Source organism: Bombina bombina, chromosome 2 (assembly GCF_027579735.1).
Source record: "Bombina bombina isolate aBomBom1 chromosome 2, aBomBom1.pri, whole genome shotgun sequence".
Classification (NCBI taxonomy): Eukaryota; Metazoa; Chordata; class Amphibia; order Anura; family Bombinatoridae; genus Bombina; species Bombina bombina.
Genome location: NC_069500.1, coordinates 1,202,393,396 through 1,202,415,732, shown reverse-complemented (window position 1 = coordinate 1,202,415,732; position 22,337 = coordinate 1,202,393,396). Strand labels below are relative to the sequence as shown.

Genomic DNA, 22,337 nt, shown 5'->3' with positions numbered 1-22,337 from the left:
AGTTAGGAGCTTTATGTTCCGGCATAAAGCTCTTAACTACTGACTTTTTTTGGCGGTAGGAGTCTTGTCGGTAGAGGGTCTACCGCTCACTTGTTCCAAGACTCCAAATACCAGCGTTAGGCAAATCCCATAGAAAAGATAGGATACGCAATTGACGTAAGGGGATCTGCGGTAGCCTGGAGTCGCGGAAAGGAAATGAGCGGTAGACCCTTTCCTGCCTGACTCTAAATACCAGCGGGCGGTAAAAAGCAGCGTTAGGACCCCTTAACGCTGCTTTTGACGGCTAACGGCAAACTCTAAATCTAGGCGTAAATACATACTTACCTGTGAAATAAAACATAACTAATAGTTATATTGTAGCTAGCTTAGGTTTTATTTTTATTTCACAGGTAAGTTTGTTTTTATTTTAACTAGGTAGACTAGTTAGTAAATAGTTAACTTACCAGTGAAATAAAACCTAAGCTGCCTCACACTAAAAACTAACATTACAAAAAATAAAAAAACACCAAAATTACAAAAAATAAAAAAACTACCATTACAGAAAATAACAAACGAAATTATCCAAAACAATAAAAATGATTCTTATTCTAATACCCTGTTTAAAAAAAAAAAACACCCCAAAATAAAAAAGCCTAATCTATAATAAACTACCAAGGGCTATTAAAAGGGCCTTTTGTGGGCCCTTAAATGGGCCTTTTGTAGGGCATTGCCCTAAAGTTAACAGCTATTTTGCTTCAAAACAAACACCCCCTAACAGTATTACAAACCCCCAAACCCACAAAATAAAAATAAAGTAAAACCTAATCTACCCATTGCCCTGAAAAGGGCATTTGTATGAGCATTGCATTCAACTCTTTTTCCTGCCATTAAAAGGGCATTCAGCTCTTTTATGAAATGCCCAACCCCGAATCTAAAAATAAAAACCCCACCCCAAAACAAAATAAAAACATTACACAAAATAAAAAATTAATTATCAAAAATAATAAAAATTATTCCTATTCTAATAACCATTTTTAAAAAAAAATGAATCTAGAATAAACTACCAATAGCCCTTAAAAGGGCATTTTGTAGGGCATTGCCCTAAGTTAAACAGCTCTTTTACCTGAAAAAAAATTACAAGGACCCACTAACATTACAAACCCCCACCCCCCCCAAACACACAAAATAAAATAAACTATAAAAACTATAAAAAAAAACCTAAGCTACCCATTGCCCTGAAAAGGACATTTGTATGGGCATTCCCCTCAAAGAGCATTAAGCTCTTTTGCATTGCCCTGAAAAGGGCATTTAGCTCTTTTACGAAAAACGCAAACCCAAAGAAACTTAAAAAAATCCTAACACCAACCCCCGAAGATCCAGTTACAGTTGCTGAAGTCCCGCTTGAAGTGTCTTCATCTCGGTGGCTCCATCTTCATCCAGGCGGCTCCATCTTCATCCAAGCGGCATCTTCTATCTTCATCCCGGCGGCGTCTTCTATCTTCATCCTGGCGACACGGAGCGGGTCCATCCTGAAGATATCCGGCGCGGAGCATCCTCTTCATACAGTCGCCGCCGTATACTGAATTTTCAATGCAAGGTACAAGATTCAAAATGCATTCCATTGCATCTATTGCATTCCTTTTGGCTTATTTGATTTTGAAAATTCGAATCAGCCAATAGGATGAGAGCTACTGAAATCAAATCAGCCAATAGAATTTCAGTAGCTCTCATACTATTGGCTGATTTGAATTTCCAAAATCAAATCAGCCAATAGGAATGCAAGGGACGCCATTTTGAATTGCGTACCATGCATTGAAGATTCAGTATACAGCGGCGACCATATGAAGAGGATGTTCAGCGCCAGATGTCTTCAGGATGGATCCACTCCACGCCACTGGGATGAAGATAGAAGACGCTGCCGGGATGAATATAGAAGATGCCGCCTGGATGAAGATGGAGCCGCCTGGATGAAGATGGAGTCGTCCCAACGCTGCTTTTTAACGCCCGCTGGTATTACAAGTCTTGCAGGCACAGGTGTACCGCTCACTTTTTTGGCCAGACTCGAAAATACCGCAAATCCACTTACGTCAATTGCGTATCCTATTTTTTCAATGGGACTTGCATAGCGCCGGTATTATGAGTCTTCCAAAAAGTGAGCGGTAGACCCTCTCCTGTCAAGCCTGGTACCGCATTTAAAAGTCAGTAGTTAAGAGTTTTATGGTCTAACGCCATAGCATAAAACTCTTAACTAAAGTGCTAAAAAATACACTAACATCCATAAACTACCTATTAACCCCTAAACCAAGGCCCCCCCACATCGCAAACACTATAATAAATATTTTAACCCCTAATCTGCTGAACCGGACATCGCCGCCACTATAATAAATATATTAACCCCTAAACCGCCACACTCCCGCCTCGCAAACATTAGTTACATTTTATTAACCCCTAATCTGCCACCCCCAACGTCGCCACCACTATATTAAAGTTCTTAACCCCTAAACCTAAGTCTAACCCTAGCCCTAACCCCACCTAACTTAAATATAATTTAAATAAATCTAAATAAAATTACTACAATTAACTAAATTATTCCTATTTAAAACTAAATACTTACCTATAAAATAAACCCTAACTAATAGTTACATTGTAGCTATCTTAGGATTTATTTTTATTTTACAGGCAACTTTGTATTTATTTTAACTAGGTAGAATAGTTATTAAATAGTTATTAACTATTTAATAGCTACCTAGTTAAAATAAAGACAAATTTACCTGTAAAATAAAACCTAACCTAAGTTACAATAACACCTAACACTACACTACAATTAAATTAATTCCCTAAATTAACTACAATTAAATACAATTAAATGAAATTATCTAAAGTACAAAAAAAACTAGTTTATTTTATCCCCCTAATAAAATAAAAAGCCCCCCAAAATAATAAAAAGCCCTACCCTATACTAAATTACAAATAGCCCTTAAAAGGGCCTTTTGCGGGGCATTGCCCCAAAGTAATCAGCTCTTTTACCTGTAAAAAAAAAATACAATACCCCCCCAACATTAAAACCCACCACCCACACACCCAACCCTACTCTAAAACCCACCCAATCCCCCCTTAATTAAACCTAACACTAAATCCTTGAAGATCACCCTACCTTGAAAAGCCTTCACAAAACCGGGCCGAAGTTCTCAACGAAGCCGGGCGAAGTGGTCCTACAGACAGGCAGAAGTCTTCATCCAAGCCGGGAAGAAGAGGTCCTCCAGACGGGCAGAAGTCTTCATCCAGACGGCATCTTCTATCTTCATCCATCCGGTGCGGAGCGGGTCCATCTTCAAGACATCCGACGCGGAGCATCCTCCCTGGCTGACGACTACCCGACGAATGAAGGTTCGTTTAAGTGACATCATCCAAGATGGCGTCCCTTCAATTCCGATTGGCTGATAGAATTCTATCAGCCAATCGGAATTAAGGTAGAAAAAATCCTATTGGCTGATGCAATCAGCCAATAGGATTGAACTTCAATCCTATTGGCTGATTAGAACAGCCAATAGGATTGAGCTTGTATTCTATTGGCTGTTCCAATCAGCCAATAGGGATCAGGGAGAAGGGCTGATAAAAATGAAAAATTTATTGAAGCAGTTTAAAATCAGGTACGTGGCAGGCAAACATCCTGACTAGTTTCGTGCTCTCAGGAGCACTTAATCATAGGATTTATTTATGATGCGCCATCTTATTCCGCAGTGCTGTCCATGGATACAGTTAATTTAAATTAAAACAATAATATAAAACTTGTAAGAGACAGGACAAAATTTACAAACACATACAGGAGGAATTGAGGGCCCTATTCCCGTGGGAATGTACAATCTAAAAGGGTAGGAGTTTGAGAAACAGGTTAATAAATTTTATTAGTGGCGGCGATGTCGGGAGCGGCAGATTAGGGGTTTATAACATTCATATAGTGTTTGTGATGCGGGAGGGCCTCAGTTTTAGGGGTTAATAGGGTGTTTAGTGTATTTTGTGACAGTTTAGTTATGAGTTTTGAAGCGTAAAACTCATAACTACTGCTCTCAGATGGCGGTAGTAATGGCAGCACTATGGAAGTCCCATGAAAAAACGTTATTTTTACGTGTGCGGGACTGACGTTGCATTACAGGCTAAAAGGCTTGTGGTACAGCTATACCGACAAGACTTGTATTGGCTGTGGTGCTGTTTTAACACTGAAATTACCATTTTTTTAGCGTTAAAAGACGAACGCACAACTCGTAATCTACCTGTGTGTTAACCATATTATTGTGATTTTTGTATTTATTAAAAAAAAATACTACAGAAAAAAGTTTTAAGGGCTGAAGGATATGAGGTTTCAGGTGTTAGAAAACAAAAAGGCTTGCAAAGAGCTTTAACATAGAGATACATACATATGAATCTCTAAAGATGTATTTGTATATATATATATATATTTATATATATATATATATATGTGTGTACATATGTATTTATGTGTATATACAGTATGTATTTACAGACATATATACACATATAAATACATAAATACACATATAAAGACATACAGTACTGTATATAGAATTACATTGGAGCCCTTTGCAGTAAGGTATATGAAAACATGTAAAAACATATTTATTCAATATTTATATTTAATAAAGGTTTTAACTATGTAATTACTGTAAATATTTCACATTCCTTTTTTCTGCATATATATATATACATATGTATTTATGAATGTGAAATATTCATATTTTCATGATGGTTTAGCGCACTTGAGAATATGGAATCTTGTTTGAGTGCATGTAAGCCAGTAAGAGTTCAGCTGTTTGTTGATCACCTTCTCAAGAGCTGACTACAACAGTGCAACTCTTGGCAGGGCCCTCTACCCATTTGATCCCTATAATTGTTTTGTTGTACTCCGCCTTTGTTAATAGCTCTGCGGAATCTGTTGGCGCTCTACAAATAACCAATAATAATGAGTGCGAGTTGGGTGTTTTTCCCCACTTTGTTTGCTCCATTGACTTCTATGGAGGAATGCATTATTTCAAGCTCAATATTCTAAGATCGGCTTTTTGCGCTCATCAGATTAGCGCAGGAGTGAAAAACAGTTTACTTTCAACTCTTAATACGAGCGCAACCAGACGCGAACAAAAAACTTCTAGTGCAGTTAACGCCCAAGCGGGAGCATTAAATAGCACTCCACTTGTAATTTGGCCAATAGTATAATACAGATTAACAACATGCGTCATTTCTGAGATGCCTGTGAACGACAACCCACCTGGAAAAGCCGGTGAAGTGGCTGTTTCTTATATATGTTTCCATTAACACAATTTGAGTGGTATAATATTTCAAATTGGCACTCTTCTAATGGACTGGAATGCAAGGCCCTATTGTCTACCAGGACACCAGGAAATTTCCCGGTGGTCTTCAGCAGCTGGGGCCAGCTACATTTTAAGGGGGTGATGCTGCTGCTGAGGAGATGCAGCTCTAACACCTCTCTTATCCCCTGAGCTATATGTATTTCCTTGTACGTTTTATTTCCTAGAACATGAAGAATTTTAGTACCTCTCCTTAGGATGGTTTCTAATGTCTAATCAAGTCACAGTGCCACTGTGAGACATAGTGATACACTGTTTTGAGTGTCTTCTCCAGATCACATGGGTGAAACTGAATTGTAGGGTGCCTATATAACAACAATCTGGCTTTTTTTATTGCAAATTGATATGATTTAAAAATATTGGGGAAGGAGTATCCCCCTGAGAAAAATGGGGTGTGCCTATTCTACAGACTCAACAGTAAAAAAAAGGTCTTCAAAATTTCCCAGGGCTGCTTTTTGTTCCCAATCCATCCAGCCCTGCTGGAATCATCATACTATGTTCTAGCATTAATATTATTATGGATTAGGTTATGGATCGGAATTAGATCAATTTAATTTGTACTGTATATTTATGTGGGGTTTATACACTTTGTGTGATAACAGGGTGCTCTCTAAACTAAAAGATTCATGTGTAATTACACATTGTCAGTGTAAAATGTTTATATTCAAAATGTAGCAGCTAACGACGATTCCCAAAATTGCTAAAATCAGACAATACAATAAATTAAAAACAAATGGGAAACATTATTGTTGTTGAAAGGCTAAACAATGCATTAGGCAAAGCTATTTGATAAGACTTGTTAATTCCTTGCCAAAACCTCACTGTTCCAACCAGATAACAGAGATATGGGCATTTTATGTAATGGAGTTCTACAGAAAACTGCATTATTGTACCTCTTAGAAGCCATTTATCAAGAACAGACGTTATAATAGTATGTCCACATATAAGGATGATTAGCTCAATCAGATTAACCTCTGCCAGATGTATTCACTAACACAATGAGTACATTGGCTTTATTGTTAATCAGTTCTTCCTGTACTGTAACAGTGTTAAAGGAACATTGAAGTCAAAATTAAACCAGACAGTGTACATTTAAAAAAACAATTTATTTTAAAACGTTAACTATTTTTCTGTTTCCTTGGTTAAAATGTGTGGCTTTTCAGTAGATACTGAGGTATGTTCAGGAGAGTGCACACTAGGTGGCAGTATTGTGTGTGGCAATGTTATACAAGCAACCTGTAGGTGGAGCTTTAGATTGCAGTTTCTTCAGCCCCTCTACAGTAAAACTCTATGGTAAAGCTTTTAAGCATGGTTGCTGAACAGTATACCTAGAAGCACTGTTTAATAAAAAATAAAGTATTCGAATGCATCTATCTTGAGATGTAAGACATCTAGTAGTGGTAAATGAAGGAATAGCTGTAGGTGTATGCATCTGAATTATGAAAGTTTAATTTTTACTTCCATATATGTTTAAATGGCTAAGTAATATTTTCAGTGCATAGGCCTATATTACTTAATTAATGTCTTTAGTAAACTGTGTCGCTAACCTATTTTTGAGATACAATCATTCCTTCAGTTTCTGGTTCCTTTCCTAATTCACTTCCAGTTCAGCATTATTGAGCATGCCAATGTCCAGCATTTTTTTTCTCATTCAGCACCTTAATTCAAAACTTTATATCTAGTACAGATGTGGGCCCTTCCACTTTTTTAGGAAAATGCACAATTTCTGTCAACTAAGTAAAAATACACAAAAGTATTTAGTATCCACCATTCTTTATTTCAAATGTTACAGAACAGAAACTTCACTTTTGATTTATGACTTCAAATATTACTTTAAACAGTAAATTAAATGAGAATGGCACAGACAATTCTGCTGTAAACATGGAGTTGTGATTTGCCAAAAAGCCCTACTTTTGTTTCAACTGTCCAAAAGACATTTTCCCAGAAGGACTGTGGCTTGTTAACATGCATTTTGGCAAACTTCAGTCTGGCTTTTTTGTATTTCTCTCTTAGAAGTAGGGTATTCTTTGGTTTTCTACCATGGAGCCCATCTTCATTCAGACAGCGACGGATGTTGCGACTTGAAACTTTTGCACCTTGAGCTTCAGCATCATCCTGGATCTGTTTTAAAGTTGTCCTTGGTTCTTTCTCCACCAATCAAACAATATTTCTCTTGCAGCCATGTCCAGTGATGTTGGCTACAGTCCCTTGTGTCTTAAGCATCTTAATAATATTGGCAACAGTGCTCACAGGAACATCAAGCTCTTTAGAGATAGTCTTGTAGCCTTTGCATTGACCATGCTTGACTAATAACTTCTTTCTAACCTCCTTAGACAATTCTCTGGTTTTCCTTCTCTTTTCCATGTTCAGTGTGATGCACACAGCAGAGTGATTACTTTTCTCCATTTAAACTGGCTGAATGAGTGATTATAAGTTTGAAGACACCTGTGATAAGTTCTAAAAGAAAATAGTCTGCTTGAAGTATCACTACAAAACAATTCTCTATTGTAACTTCTAAAGGTTATCAATAGTATTGTCCAGGTCATTTTGGAATGTCTTTATAGAATAAGCAAGAATTTGCTCAATACATTGTGCACAATGTATGGATGACAAAATATATTCTAATTTCAACACTTTTCAGGGTTAATGGTGTATTATTTGATTAAAATACAAGGGTACCAATACTTTAAAATGCAAGGGTACCACTACTTGAAAATGCAAGGGTACCAATACATTGAACAGTTAAATAAACACCACACAAGGCTTGTGGATATGTCAAAGTTAATTTGTGTGTAAAACATCTATAAATAATATGTTATCAGAAACACTCGCCAACATGTACAATTAAATAATCCACTTAATTAAAGGAAGAATGACAGGAAATGTAATCTGTTTCACATTTCCTTATAAACAATAAAATCATTTATTCCCTTTTCTGATAATATCAGTACATTAGCTATCTATAAATAGTGGTGTGTGCTGTTTATTCTAGATGCCCAGAGAGCCCTCAGTGTGAAAAAGCAACACACTGGAATTGCTGATATACTGGCATTCAGTATGGTCGTTAGGAGGGGGGCAGGTCACTCATTAACAGCACTTTGGCTTGCTCACTTAAAGGGGCAGTACACTGTAAAATAGTTTTTTCTAATGACTTGTTATACCAGCTGCAGAGTATAAAATGTATGAGAAATTGCTACTGTAAGTTTAATATTGTATATGAAATAACTGGTTGTGTTCTTTGATACCACAACCCATCAAAATAGGTTGAGCTTGAAGAGAAATCAGATCTCCAGATGTTATCACTTCCTATACACACAAATGCTTCCTTATCTTATCTCCTTTTTTACACCAAATCCCAATACTTAGAGAGAACATTTGGAAATTAATATTTTATTACTTATGTTGACTACCTCCTACTGGTATGCCTGAGGAAACGGCGTATGAGCCGAGAAACGCGTTGCATTTACAGGGGGCTTGACTGTATGCCCCTAGTTCACTCCTTTGTATATGTATTTTAATTTGTTTTTAATAAATAGAACTTTTTAATTTTTAAAAAATACTCTTGTGAGTGATTTTACCTGCCTGTACCTGCTTGGAGTGGAACCTAACACACTGAAGTCTGCCACTTTTGGATATTGCATCCTAAGGAAAAGTCCCTTGGTGGTGAGCTGACACACCTTACCATAATATGCCAGCTTGCTCCTACTAGCACATAAGTGTGCTCATCTAATATGTGAGTACCCAATCTTTCTTTGTGCTAAGTCAAACACCATATCCTTTGTGATCTGCACAATTTGGTGCTTTTCCTGTGTTTTATTTTCCTACTACAGTTGATGACTGATATCCTCTGTGGGTGAGCTGTCACATCTGATAAAATCTGCAGTCTGTCCCTACAAGCACATAGGTGTGCTCCAGAGCCTTGTGAGTACCCATTTGGCTTTTTTCTGGGGCTTCATGCTTATTTGATGATACTACACACATGAGGCGCTCCTTTGTTTTGTCTTTTACATAGCATCTCTGGACCATTGTTGGTGAGGAGGAGGCTGCCATCGTTGGGAAGAAAGATACACTTCTTAATCTGAAATTGAACTTTCCTTTAACATGCCAAATTGCTGGCAATTCTAATTGTATTTACATGCTTATATATCATTGATGTTATCACTAGCTATTTATTAGCGCTCACCCTTTTGTTGTGTAGATTATAATTTTATCTGCTGGCTGTGTTTACACAGCTTTTTTATAGCCTATATTTAAGTACAGAAACTTTCAGTATAGGTAATAATAACACAGGAAAAATCAACTATTTTAGATGCTGATATAAATATAAAGGAGCTATTTGAAAACTATTAAATACACTCCAGTAGGTAAAATGGATCACTGGGAACAAATTAAAGTTAAGACAAATTTAGGGTAAACAGTCCCGTGTTTTGGTGATGGTAATCCCTTTATGGACAACATTATACATTATGGTCGCTATATTGAAGACTTGGTGTTTGTCTTTAAGGTTGACGAGACACAGATACAAAGCTTTTTTACTTATCTATCACAGAATCAGTTAAATTTGAAATTCACAATGGAAGTGAGTAAGGAGCATATGCCTTTTCTTGATGTGATGTTAAAACCTAATGCATCAAAGAATAAGGTTGAGGTTGAACTCTTTAGGAAACAAAATGCAGGCAACACTTTATTAAAGGCAAATTCATGTCACCCCAAACATGTCATTAGGACTATTCCCAAAGGGCAATATGAGGACCAAGCGGAGTTGCACTACAGAAAAGGCATATGAAATTCACTCTAAGAAAACTACAGATAGGAGAGAGGATACACATCACAACATTTAAATGAGGCAAAAAAACAGGTAGACAATGGAAAGGGAAGATTTGTTGAGGCCCAAAACATTGGTGACAAATTATTTTCAGAAAAAAAACAAACAGTTTTTATAACCGCTTATAGTAGAGAACATAGCATTATATGTGACATTGTTCGTAAAGCATTGCCAATTTTGAGAGTGGATGAAACTCTGGATAAGATTGTGAAGAACGGGTGTCAATTTGTAACAAGGAAATCAAGGACATTGTCCAATATTCTTTCTCCGTCAATGTTACCCAGAAAGGAGACAAGTAACTGGTTAACTCAGAAATAAGGGTTTTTCAGATGTGGCAGTAGAAGATGCAAATCTTGCACTCACACTATTTTTGGAAATGTCTTTACATCCACGGATGACAAGAAAAGTTTCACTATAAAGAATTACATTAATTGTAATACCAGTTATGTTGTATATTTATTGACATGTAAATTATGTGACATAAAGTATGTCGGTCAAACGACAAGACCCCTGAAAAAGAAAAATCTGATACCCCGGTTGCACTAAACTTTCATAACCATCATAATGGAGATAGTAATTCTTTACTATTTCAGGGTATACAACATGTGAAGAGACATGCTAGGGTAGAAAATAGACTGAAGCTTTTAGGCCAGAAGGAGGTATACTGGATATTCCAGTTAGATACAAGGGTACCAAAAGGTCTAAACTCTGATTGGGACGTAAAATTACATGTGGAGTAAGCAGGAGGATATATTAAGGATTATGAGGACAAAAGTGAATTCTTTATATAAATGAGTATTAATAAAAAAAAGTCTCTTACATATATCCTTTAAAATAAAGATATGTCCTTTGGCTTGCTCGTATATATTTTTATGTACACCTTTCTATATACTTTTTTATCATGAAGTAGCCTTTTCTTAACTATATTACAGAATAGAAACATAACAAAATATATGTGAATACAAAATGATTGTTTTAATGTTGTTCTTTTGGGTTCATTAGATGGGCTATGTGATATGAGGTTTAGCTGGTTTGAGGTGGATCTAATACTCTTTTTTTGTATAGGTGGGAGCTAATATGCAAAAATGTTTCCCTTCCAGGAATTAATCATTATAGTTACCACAATGTATTAGCTAAAAACGTGACTAAGTAACATACGAAAGAGTGTTTTCATTTCAAGAATTAAGTGTTATACTTAATGTGTATACATATATGTAAATATCTTAGATGCATTTGTATAAAGTTATAAGGATTTAAGGCAATGTTTATTGTTTAATTCTTATCAGGTGTTCCAATACGTATGTATTGTACATGTAGTAGACATAGGTGTGTCTACACCCTTTAAATAGGGGTGTGTATCTTTGCAATATACAGGTCAATGAAAAAGTGAGAGCATACGAAACGTGTTTGACCTTCTTCTTGATGGAATCTTTTTATGAGCACTAGAATAAAATCTTTTTTATGGCAGTTATAAGCGTTCTGTCTTTGCCCAGACTTGCTTCTGTGTGCGAGGATATGGATATTTAATTGGTTTTGTATTTACTATTAATGCTCCCTTATTAGCAGGAGACAAGTCCAGTAGGAACGCATGGGTTCCTGCACTATTTTTGCAGATGGAACTACATTCCCCCTGGACAGAGAACAGAAAGGGAAATACATGTGTACACACAATTAAAGGTGTTTGTGAAACATCTTGGCAATAGGATAAGCCCAATTACTTTATTTTATACACCAATAGTATGTGCTGTCTGTTTATCTATGTTGGGGTCTGTATGTCTATCAATTTATGGTCAGTTGGCAAGGTTCTTTGAAGAATGCTGACCTGTGCAAGATAATGTATTGGCTGAAGATTCAACCGTACCAGTTTCATCTCAAGTCCAAGGTGAACTGTTTTACTTTCAGAATTACTGTGCCCTCATGCCTCCTGCTTCAAGTGTTACTTGATTATTCAACATCATCTACATACAAATGCACTTTCAAGTGTTCTAAAAAGTGTGTGTCTGGCTTCTCATTATTAAAGGGACAGTACACTGTAAAATTGTTTTTATATTAATGTATTTTGAATGACTTGTTATACCAGCTGTAGAGTATAACATTTATGAGAAATTGCATTTTTCGGTACACAGAATTGTTTCCATATCTTATATTTGTCTAGAAAATCAAAGTTCAATACTTAGAGAGAACAATGGAAAATTATCATTTTATTACTTAAAGGTACATGAAACCCAAACATTTTTTTTTTCATGATTCAGATAGAGAATACAATTTTAAACAACTTTCTAATTTACTTCTATTATCTAATCTGTTTCATTCTCTTGGTATCATTTGTTGAAGGAGCAGCAATGCACTACTAGTTGCTAACTGAACACATGGGTGAGCCAATCACATTCAATATATGTATGCAGCCACCAATCAACAGCTAGAACCTAGGTTCTCTGCTGCTCATGAACTTGCCTAGATAAACCTTTCAGCAAATGATAACAAGAGAAGGAAGCAAATTAAATAATAGAAGTAAATTGGAAAGTTGTTTAAATTTGTATTCTCTATCTGAATCATGAAAGAATTTTTTTGGGTGTCATGTCCCTTTAACTATTATGCCCCCCACTGAGAGTGTAATCTCTTCTGCTGGCTGTGTATACTTAGGCTATTCAATAGACTATACTCCAGTATAGAAATTTTCAGTATAGGTTGGGATACCAAAAGCTAAATCAGCTATTTCAAATGCCAAAATAGGGGTAAAGGAACTACTTGTAAACAATTTAAAACACTCCAGCAGGTAAAATGAATCATTGGGAACAATTTAAAGGGGAGAACATTTTTGGGTGAACTGTCCCTTTTAAGTATCAGTTGAATCCTAATCAAAATAAACAAAAATGTTACCTCTGTCATGTAAAAATGTAACCATGGGTGTCCATCCTCAGGCCCAAAGGTAACCATTCAGCCATTCATTGGTTTTAAATTTGCTTTCATTAACCAGTGTAAATATTATATACATATACATACAGTGTGTGTGTATATAAAACAATATTAATTGTGAGGGTGATGGAGGTCTTGGTGAGTTCCTACACTTTTCTTTGTAGGACTTGACCCCTGCTGATTAGGTCAGCTGCCTCTGGTTTACTGGTGGAGAGGGACAAACCCTCGGCTAGTGGTGCATTGGTTTATTCAGTGCAAGAATATGAGGCTTTTTTTTTTTACAAAAATGAAACATTTCATATATACCCTCTTGTAGATAGAATTAAAAAAAAGTTGACTTTTTTTTTTTTTCTTTCCAAAAGGTGTTTATAAAAAGTGTTTATATATGCCTAGTAATAAAAGGCACATACGTTCATTATTTAGTTTGCTGTCATTGCTATTCACTTCCCTTCCTCAGGGGGAGAATTTTTTATCGACAAAATTTAATGCAGAAAAAAAAAAAAAAAACACAGAAAAACTGCATTAGTTAATGAAATACACTTTATTCAATATTTTAAGATACACATGACACAGATTTGCAACTTCTTCTAACTATTTAAGTAGCTCAAAAACCAAAGATTGGGTACAGATGCAGTTCACTAAAATAAGCAACATGAATATTTTCTACAAACAGTTTAATATCTGAATTATTCCACTATTGGCAGCAACACAAAGGGGCCTATTTAACAAAGGACTGTAGGACCTGATCCGACAGACCTCGCTGAATGCGGAGAGCAATACGCTCTCTGTATTCAGCATTGCACCAGCAGCTCTTGTGAGCTGCTGGTGCAACGCCGCCCCCTGCAGATTTGCGGCCAATAGGCTGCCAGCAGGGGGGTGTCAATTAACCTGATTGTACTCGATCGGGTTGAATTGCGGCGATGTCTGTCCGCCTGCTCAGAGCAGGCGGACAGGTTATGGAGCTGCAGTCTTTAGACCACTGCTTCATAACTGGTGTTTCTGGCGAGCCTGAAGACTCGCCAGAAACACGGGGCTTCAAGCTACGTACGGAGCTTGATAGATATGCCCCAAATAGTTCAAGTTATCTCCAAAGGAGCAATGTACTACTGGGACCTATATGCCAATGACAAGAGACATATATATGTTGACACCAATCACCAGCTAACCCCCAGTAATGTATCACTATTCCTGAGCCTACCTCGGTATTGCAACAAAGTATAGAAAGAGAACAAAGCAAATGTTATAGTAGAAGAACATTTTAAGAGTTGTTTAGAAATGTATGCTCTATTTGACTAATGAAAGAAAGATGATGGGTTTCGTGTCCCTTTAGTAACTGCATCACTGTGCTACTATCTTTACAAGATGTTCAAGTTTGACTACAGTCAAGAATACATTGTGCACAGATTTACATACTGAGTGACCCTACAAAAGTGCACTGCAAAATATTTAAAAACAGTCAAAATTTCATATAACGTTTCTAAACAGAATCTTAGGCTGTTTATCATTGCAAATGAATGCTTAAAACGAAGTAAAGGCAATATGCAATGCTACTTATATCATGTTGTTATAATAACTTATTATGCAATCTGCAAAACTACTTCAAATTCATGCATATAAAGTAAAGTTTTGTGGATTACACAAATTATCATAAACATATTAAAGTGACAGCAAACATAAAAAATAATGTTATATAATTCTGCACATAGTGCAGAATAATGTAACATTATCTTAGCGACAGCTTTAAAAATCAAAAGATTTGATTGATTTTAGCCCTCAAAGTTGCGTTTACCTGGTCTCCTCTCCAGGCTATTCTGATCATGTCTTCTTTTTCAAAAGCAATACGTGGTCACGCTGTGTAATCACAACTCACCCGATCGCACTATTGAACTGAATGTAGCTCGCTTCCGCTACCAGACCATTAAAATGTTCATTATAGATGAGGATACAACTAGCAAAAGCAGTTTTTTAAATGACAAAATCAAGTTAACGATGATGTTTGTAAACAATTTTATACACTCCAGCAGGTAAAATAGATATTTCGGAACACATTACTGTACATTGACGCTTTAATAGCAATTCAATACCTGTGCAGCTAATTATTCTGAATCATTTTTATTTTCTTGCAATCATTTATGAACATTCTAATGATTGTGTTTGCAAGTATAATAATTTTGAGGTGTGATTTGTGCTATATTTTAAACAAAAAACAATGTTGTTTATTAACATAAGCTAAGTATATGCAAGCTCATTGCTAATTTTTTTCAGTCTTCAAAGGGTACATGGGTGAGAAATTGAAGTCAAAGATACCTGTGAAAAATGTTCTCAAAAAGAGTTTGATAAATGGGTTATCGTGAGGTTTTAATATGCACAGGAATGGATCTGAATTTTAAAACCCCAAGAAAAGCCTGCTATTTCTTAACCATTTAAAGGATGGAGCACATTTTGAGGCATATTTATCATGCTCCGCATGGAGCTTGATTCCCCGTATTTCTGGCGAGCTTTCAGGCTTGCCGGAAACACAAGTCATGAAGTAGCGGTCTAAAGACCACTGCTCCATAACCTGTCCGCCTGCTCTGAGGAGGCGGACAGACATCGCAAGAAATCAACCTGATCGAATACGATTGGGTTGATTGACACCCCCTGCTAGCGGCCGATTGGCCGCGAATCTGCAGGGGGCGGTATTGCACCAGCAGTTCAAAAGAACTGATGGTGCAATGATAAATGCAGAGAGCGTATGCTGTCGGCATTTATCGATGTGCAGCGGACATGATCCGCAATATTGGATCATGTCCGCTCCCACCTTCTTAAATAGGCCCCTTTATCTCTATAGTCTGTCAGTTTAGCTTGTAGTGAAGTTACTTTGACAAAAGTAATTGTTGCCAGACTAGTGACACATGTTGCCATAGAAACACCAGAATACTATTAAAACTAAGTTTAAATGAAACATGAAAAAAAATTAAATGAAGAATTTTATATTTTAGTCTTTGATTGTGCTATTTTTTTTTTCTTTCTGAAAACAAGACCCAGCTCAAAATTCCTCAAAGAAAAAAACACCTTACCCAAGCTTCAAATTATCAAGGTTTTTTGTTATGTTTTTAACAAGCATGACCTTGTATTGAAAAATGCTGGTAAGAAAGAGGTAATCAGTCCCAAAGGCTAAAAACTAATTTTGTAAATTTTATGTTAACTTGAAGAATTATTTTAAATCATTATTTTAGATAGTTTTGTTTTATACTTTTTATATTTACTAAATGGTAATGTGGTAAATGTTTCCTCATTTTGTTGTAGATAAAGGTGAGCTGTTTGTTCCATCTCCGAGTTATTTTGAAATTATCTACCTACATCCGGATAAACCTACAATCATCCCGTGTCGCGTGACCATCCCATCAGCAAAAGTGACCCTCCACAGAGAGTTCCCTGCTGAGGAAATCAAGGCTGATGGCACAGCAATTCTCTATGATGTAAAGAAAGGCTTTGTATACCAACATCCACAGTCCAATCAGAGTGGTGTGGTGTATTGCCGAGCAGAGAACAAAGGAGCTCCGCAGATTTCAATTAAATATCAGCTACTATATGTGGAAGGTAAAGCACACTATTGTGTACTGTTATTTATTTACTAGGGTTGGTCGTTGTTATCTTTGGTCTGAAGTTATTTCTCTCTGCATAAAGACTGAAAACTTTGAATTGAATCAGTATCAGTTTCTGTGGGTCCCGAGCAGTACTTTTACTATGTGTTTAATCCCTATTTGGGGTTTAAACTCATAGAGGTGCAGAGTCGTTAGTCTTAATATTGCATGTTGTAACAAACTCGAGCGTGTGATTTTTCTACTATAATGGCCCTTTAAGCTTTGAAAAAAACATATCACAATAATAATAATGTTCACTTCTAACAGAAGATCACAAATAAACAAGACCAGTTCACCTAAATATTCAGCTCTTTTGTACCCTACAAATCTAATTTACTGTCATCACTTCAACCCCACTGCTTTTGGTTTACATATGACTCAAAACTTCGCTCCCCGAATTACAGACATCCCAACCTGCAAAAACTACTGCGCCACCCCCCCCCCCCTCCCATCCCAGTTATATATTGGACACCTTGAAACCCTAAATAAGATACAGACTTATCATTAAAGTAAATTCCCACTAAAGTCACGTTAAAAAAAAGTAGCTTTATTGCACAACCACATACAACAAACCTATTTTCCAGTGATCGTACGTTTGTTGAATGCTTAAATATTTTAGAATACGAAGTTTAATTACATGCAGTAAATAAGGTAGTTGTGTTTTTATTTTATTAAAATCAGTGGGGGCTTTTTGGTTACTGATGCATGCTTTAAGGGTTCTATAACGTCCCAGCAACTAAAGGCATTCCTTAAAGAAACACTTTTCCGGATTTGGGCCACATTGGATCATAGTACTTGGAGTTTCAGGGAGATTGCATTCCATTTACTGGCATCAGGGAGCCGCTATTACAATCAGGGAGACTCCCTGAACTTCTGGGAGAGTTGGGATGTCTGAAATTAAGTTCCTGGCTAAATTTTGCCGTTTACACCTCCCTAAATTATTTAAAAATTTGCCTCTATCTCAATTAAGACACAAGTAACATTATACTCCACTCACTTATTGTATCCTATCTTAAAGGGACAGTAAGCATGTTGTAATTACTATTTTTTTACAAGAAATTAGATGTGTGAAAATGTTTTAAATGCATTAACACCTTGTTTGCTGCAATAGCAAACAAATAACTTGCAATATTTGGAGGAGCAAATCCAGCTTTTCTTCTGAAGAAGACATAAATATCCGCAGGCATTATGTTAGCAAAACATGCTTTGTTTTACAGTTGTTATCTTGCTGAAGCAAGTTAGAGACAGACATGTGCCAGTGTTAGACTTTTAGAGCCTGTCATGCGCTTTTTGAGTTCTTAGAACTGGAAAACTAATACATTAAAGGATTGGGGGGTAAATAATTAAAGTATATTTTAAAGCTGTTGTATTATGTGTAATTAAACATCTTATTCTACCCAAGGTGTTGACTGTCCCTTTAACTCTAGCTGTACTTACTGCAGCTCATCATGAATACGTCTGCCAGACTCATCTTACACCCCCCCTCTGTAACTTTATAAATGTCTCTCTTGGTTTCCCTTAGCCTTTAAAATCACATTCTAAATCTGCCCCACTATACAAAGCTGTCAATATCATTGCACCCTCAAAGTTCTTATTCCTTATCTGGAAATATCCTCTCACTACTCACCTGACTCATTGCTGATTTAGTCTGTAGGATAGACTTATCACATGCATTCTTAATGTCCCCCACAGTATTTGTCTTTACCACCACTAATGAAAGTTTATTCCATGAATTAACCACCTTACCCTGAAAAAGTGCTTCCATAAATCACTTCTGAAATTATTACCCTTCAACTTGAGATCCTGACCCCTTGTTCTGGTGTTGCTCTTTTTGTGAAAAGTACTTTCAGTCTCGTTTTTTTAAGCACCTTAATATACCTCAAAGTTTCTCTCATTTCAGTCTTTCTGTATAAGTTTTATTTTTTAGGCCATGTACAATTTTAGTTGCTCTCCTTTGAGCAGATTCCAATTTATTTGTATTCTACTAGATATATGGCCTCTAGAACGGCACACCATACTCAAAATAAGGCCTATCTTGTGATCTGTAAAGTGGCCTTGCTATTTCTGCTGCAAATACTGTAGCTGTGCCTATACAATCAGACATTCTATTGGCTTTACTCACTGCAATACTACACTGTTTACCAAATTTTATGTTTTCCAAAATAATAATTCCCAAGTTCTGTTTCTCTTCTGTAACATTCAGTAAAGTGTCAACAAGTCCTTTATTAACCTTTGGATTTTTCTTTCCTAAATGCAAAACTTCTAACTGATTTACACTCCCCAAACATCATCTCTAGTATACATTTATGTATTTATATATACCTTCTCCTCAAGCCGTTTGATGATATAAATGATAAATATTTTATACAAAACAGCTCACAGAACTGACACTTAAAGGGACAGTCAAGTATAAATTAAACTTTCATTATTCAGATAGGACTTTTAATTTTAATTGACTTTCCAATTTACTTTTATCATCAAATTTGCTTTTTTCTCTTGGTATTCTTAGTTTAAACTAAACATAGGTAGGCTCATATGCTAATTTCTAAGCCTTTGAGGGCTGCCTCTTATCACATGCTTTGTAAATCTCTTTTCAACACAAAGAGACAGAAAGTACACGTGGCTATATAGATAACACTGTGTTCAGGCACAGAAAGTTATTTAAGATCTAGCAAAATACAATGCTAAATTTAAGACAATAGATAATAAACAGTCACAGTCATGTGATCAAGGGGCTGGAAGAAGGTTCCTAGATACAAGGTAATCACAGAGGTAAAAAGTACATTAATATAACTGTGTTGGTTATGCAAAACTGGGGAATGAGTAATAAAGGGATTATCTTTTAAAACAATAACAATTCTATGGTTGACTGTCCCTTTAAGGAATACCACCTGTAACTGTACCCCCTGCTATATACACTACATTAATCTAGTCTAGACAAAGGCACTACAGCTTATGCATTAGTTTGTTGTGTGAGGCAGTATCAAATATTTTGATGAACTCTAGATAAGCTACATCTATTACTCTACTCCAGTCTATGTTAAATTGTAAAATAGTATATTAGATTAGTCTGACTTGATTTCTCTTGTCTTCTAAAATGATCAATAACAAGTCTCATTTTACTTTTTAATATCAATATTATTATTTTTCTTTGTTCAGTTCCCAGTGGTCCACCGTCTGCAACAATTACAGCTTCCACTAACAAGGTCAGAAGTGGAGACGATTTTAGCATCTTCTGTACTGTGCTTGGAGAGCCAGATGTAGAGGTAGAATTTACATGGATTTATCCAGGCCAAGAAGTAAGATAATGATTTATTACAGAATTTAATTGATAATGATGCCATGTAAAAATACACACAAATTATCAAAATGGAATTTAATATGCAAAAATATGTTAAATATCTAACCAAAGGGTATACCAAGGGGTGGAACTACCATTGGTGCACAGGTGCAGTGGCACCATGGCCCAAGTGCTTAGGGGCCCATATAAGCCAGTCTATACATAGGTGTGTGCCTATATGGTAATAATGTGTTTATACATACTCATTATTGTCATACTGCGCACGCAGTATACTCATCAGTGTTTAGATGCTCACATCATTATGCAGTGCAGCGTGTTCACTACTAGAATATAGATATCCCATTATAATTCAGTGTGTGTGTGTATGTGTATATATATATATATATATATATATATATATATATATATATATATATATATATATATATATATATATATATATATATATATATATATATATATATATATAGCAAAGAAAGCATACTCTCACCCATTATACAATATCTGTCAGGGTGCCAGCCAAATAATATAGAATACAGACAGTGTCGGCAGCACTCATGCAGGCCCAGACCATGACACTCCCACCACCATGCTTGACTGTAGGCAAGACACACTTGTCTTTGTACTCCTCACCTGGTTGCCGCCACACACACTTGACACCATCTGAACCAAATAAGTTTATCTTGGTCTCATCGGACCACAGGACATGGTTCCAGTAATCCATGTCCTTAGTCTGCTTGTCTTCAGCAAACTGTTTGCGGGCTTTCTTGTGCATCATTTTTAGAAGAGGCTTCCTTCTGGGAAGACAGCCATGCAGACCAATTTAATGCAGTGTGCAGCGTATGGTCTGAGCACTGACAGGCTGCCCCCCCCCCCACACCTTCAACCTCTGCAGCAATTCTGGCAGCACTCATATGTCTATTTCCCAAAGACAACCTCTGTATGTGATGCTAAGAACGGGCACTCAACTTCTTTGGTCGACCATGGCGAGGCCTTTTCTGAGTGGAACCTGTCCTGTTAAACTGTTGTATGGTCTTGCCCACCGTGCTGCAGCTCAGTTTCAGGGTCTTGGCAATCTTCTTATAGCCTAGGCCATCTTTATGTAGAGCAACAATTCTTTTTTTCAGATCCTCAGAGAGTTCTTTGCCATTAGGTGCCATGTTAAACTTCCAGTGACCAGTATGAGAGGTGAGTGACCACCTGAGACCTTGCAACACTAACGAGTCACATGACACCGGGGAGGAAAACTGGCTAATTGGGCCCAATTTGGACATTTCCACATGGGGTGTACTCACTTTTGTTGCCAACGGTTTAGACAGTAATGGCTGTGTGTTGAGTTATTTTGAGGGGACAGCAAATTTACACTGTTATACACGCTGTACACTCACTGTTTTACATTGTAGCAAAGCGTAATTTCTTCAGTGTTGTCACATGAAAAGATATAATAAAATATTTACAAAAATGTGAGGGGTGTACTCACTTTTGTGAGATACTGTATATATAATCAAAATCATTATAAAGAGAAGTATGTATTGTATATTATTTCTATTTCTTATTACTGAGTTAGCATCAGGGACAGATTTCTAGGTAATGTTATATAATAGTAAATAGTATGTGTGTATGTATATATATATATATATATATATATATATATATATATATATATATATATATACACACATACTCATTAATCTTTCTCAGGTAGGTCACAAGCACAATATATGGTGGTGTTCTGCTGAGAATACTCATGTTATGTTTGTTTTAACCAAATGTAAAATTGATATCTCACAATATAAAAAAGCAGGCACAGTTTGTAGAATGTCACACCCAAAGAATTCTCTCATGCCTGTCAGACCTTTCCATTTATTGTCTATTGACCTTTCCTACTGAGCATGCTTTATGTCAGGACAAAGACAGCAGTGTTAGTACTGCAGATAGGAGATTTTGGATGGGAATGTAAAGAATCCATTTGAAGACGTGTTATTTTTGGCAGTGTAAGGTTGCTGGCATTGCTCCTAGTCAAGGTTGTGGAGTAGAAATGAACATTGAACTACTTTGGATCAACAGTGAAATGTCCACTTTAAAAATATCTTTTCAACTTTAATCTCAGACACAAACATAGCAATGCACTGGAATAATTTAATTTTATTTTTCTCTCTGTTTTTTAATGTTATACACTATCATATACATTATATGATAAATATTATTTTAACTGATTAAATTATATATATATACACAGTATATACAAATTTATATATGTGTGGAGATTACATTTTTCGTTAATCCATATGAAGTTTTGAATCATAATC

At 36.1% G+C, this 22,337-nt stretch overlaps 1 protein-coding gene across 1 annotated transcript in view; it reads left to right on the top strand.

Moving 5' to 3' along the window:
* PDGFRL (platelet derived growth factor receptor like) overlaps nucleotides 1–22,337 on the top strand; it is a 262,539-nt gene that overhangs the window by 190,104 nt on the left and 50,098 nt on the right. The window contains exons 4-5 of the mRNA XM_053703917.1: nucleotides 16,390–16,683; nucleotides 19,887–20,026. Of these exons, the coding sequence (XP_053559892.1) occupies nucleotides 16,390–16,683; nucleotides 19,887–20,026 (434 nt within the window). The remainder of the gene's footprint in view (nucleotides 1–16,389; nucleotides 16,684–19,886; nucleotides 20,027–22,337) is intronic.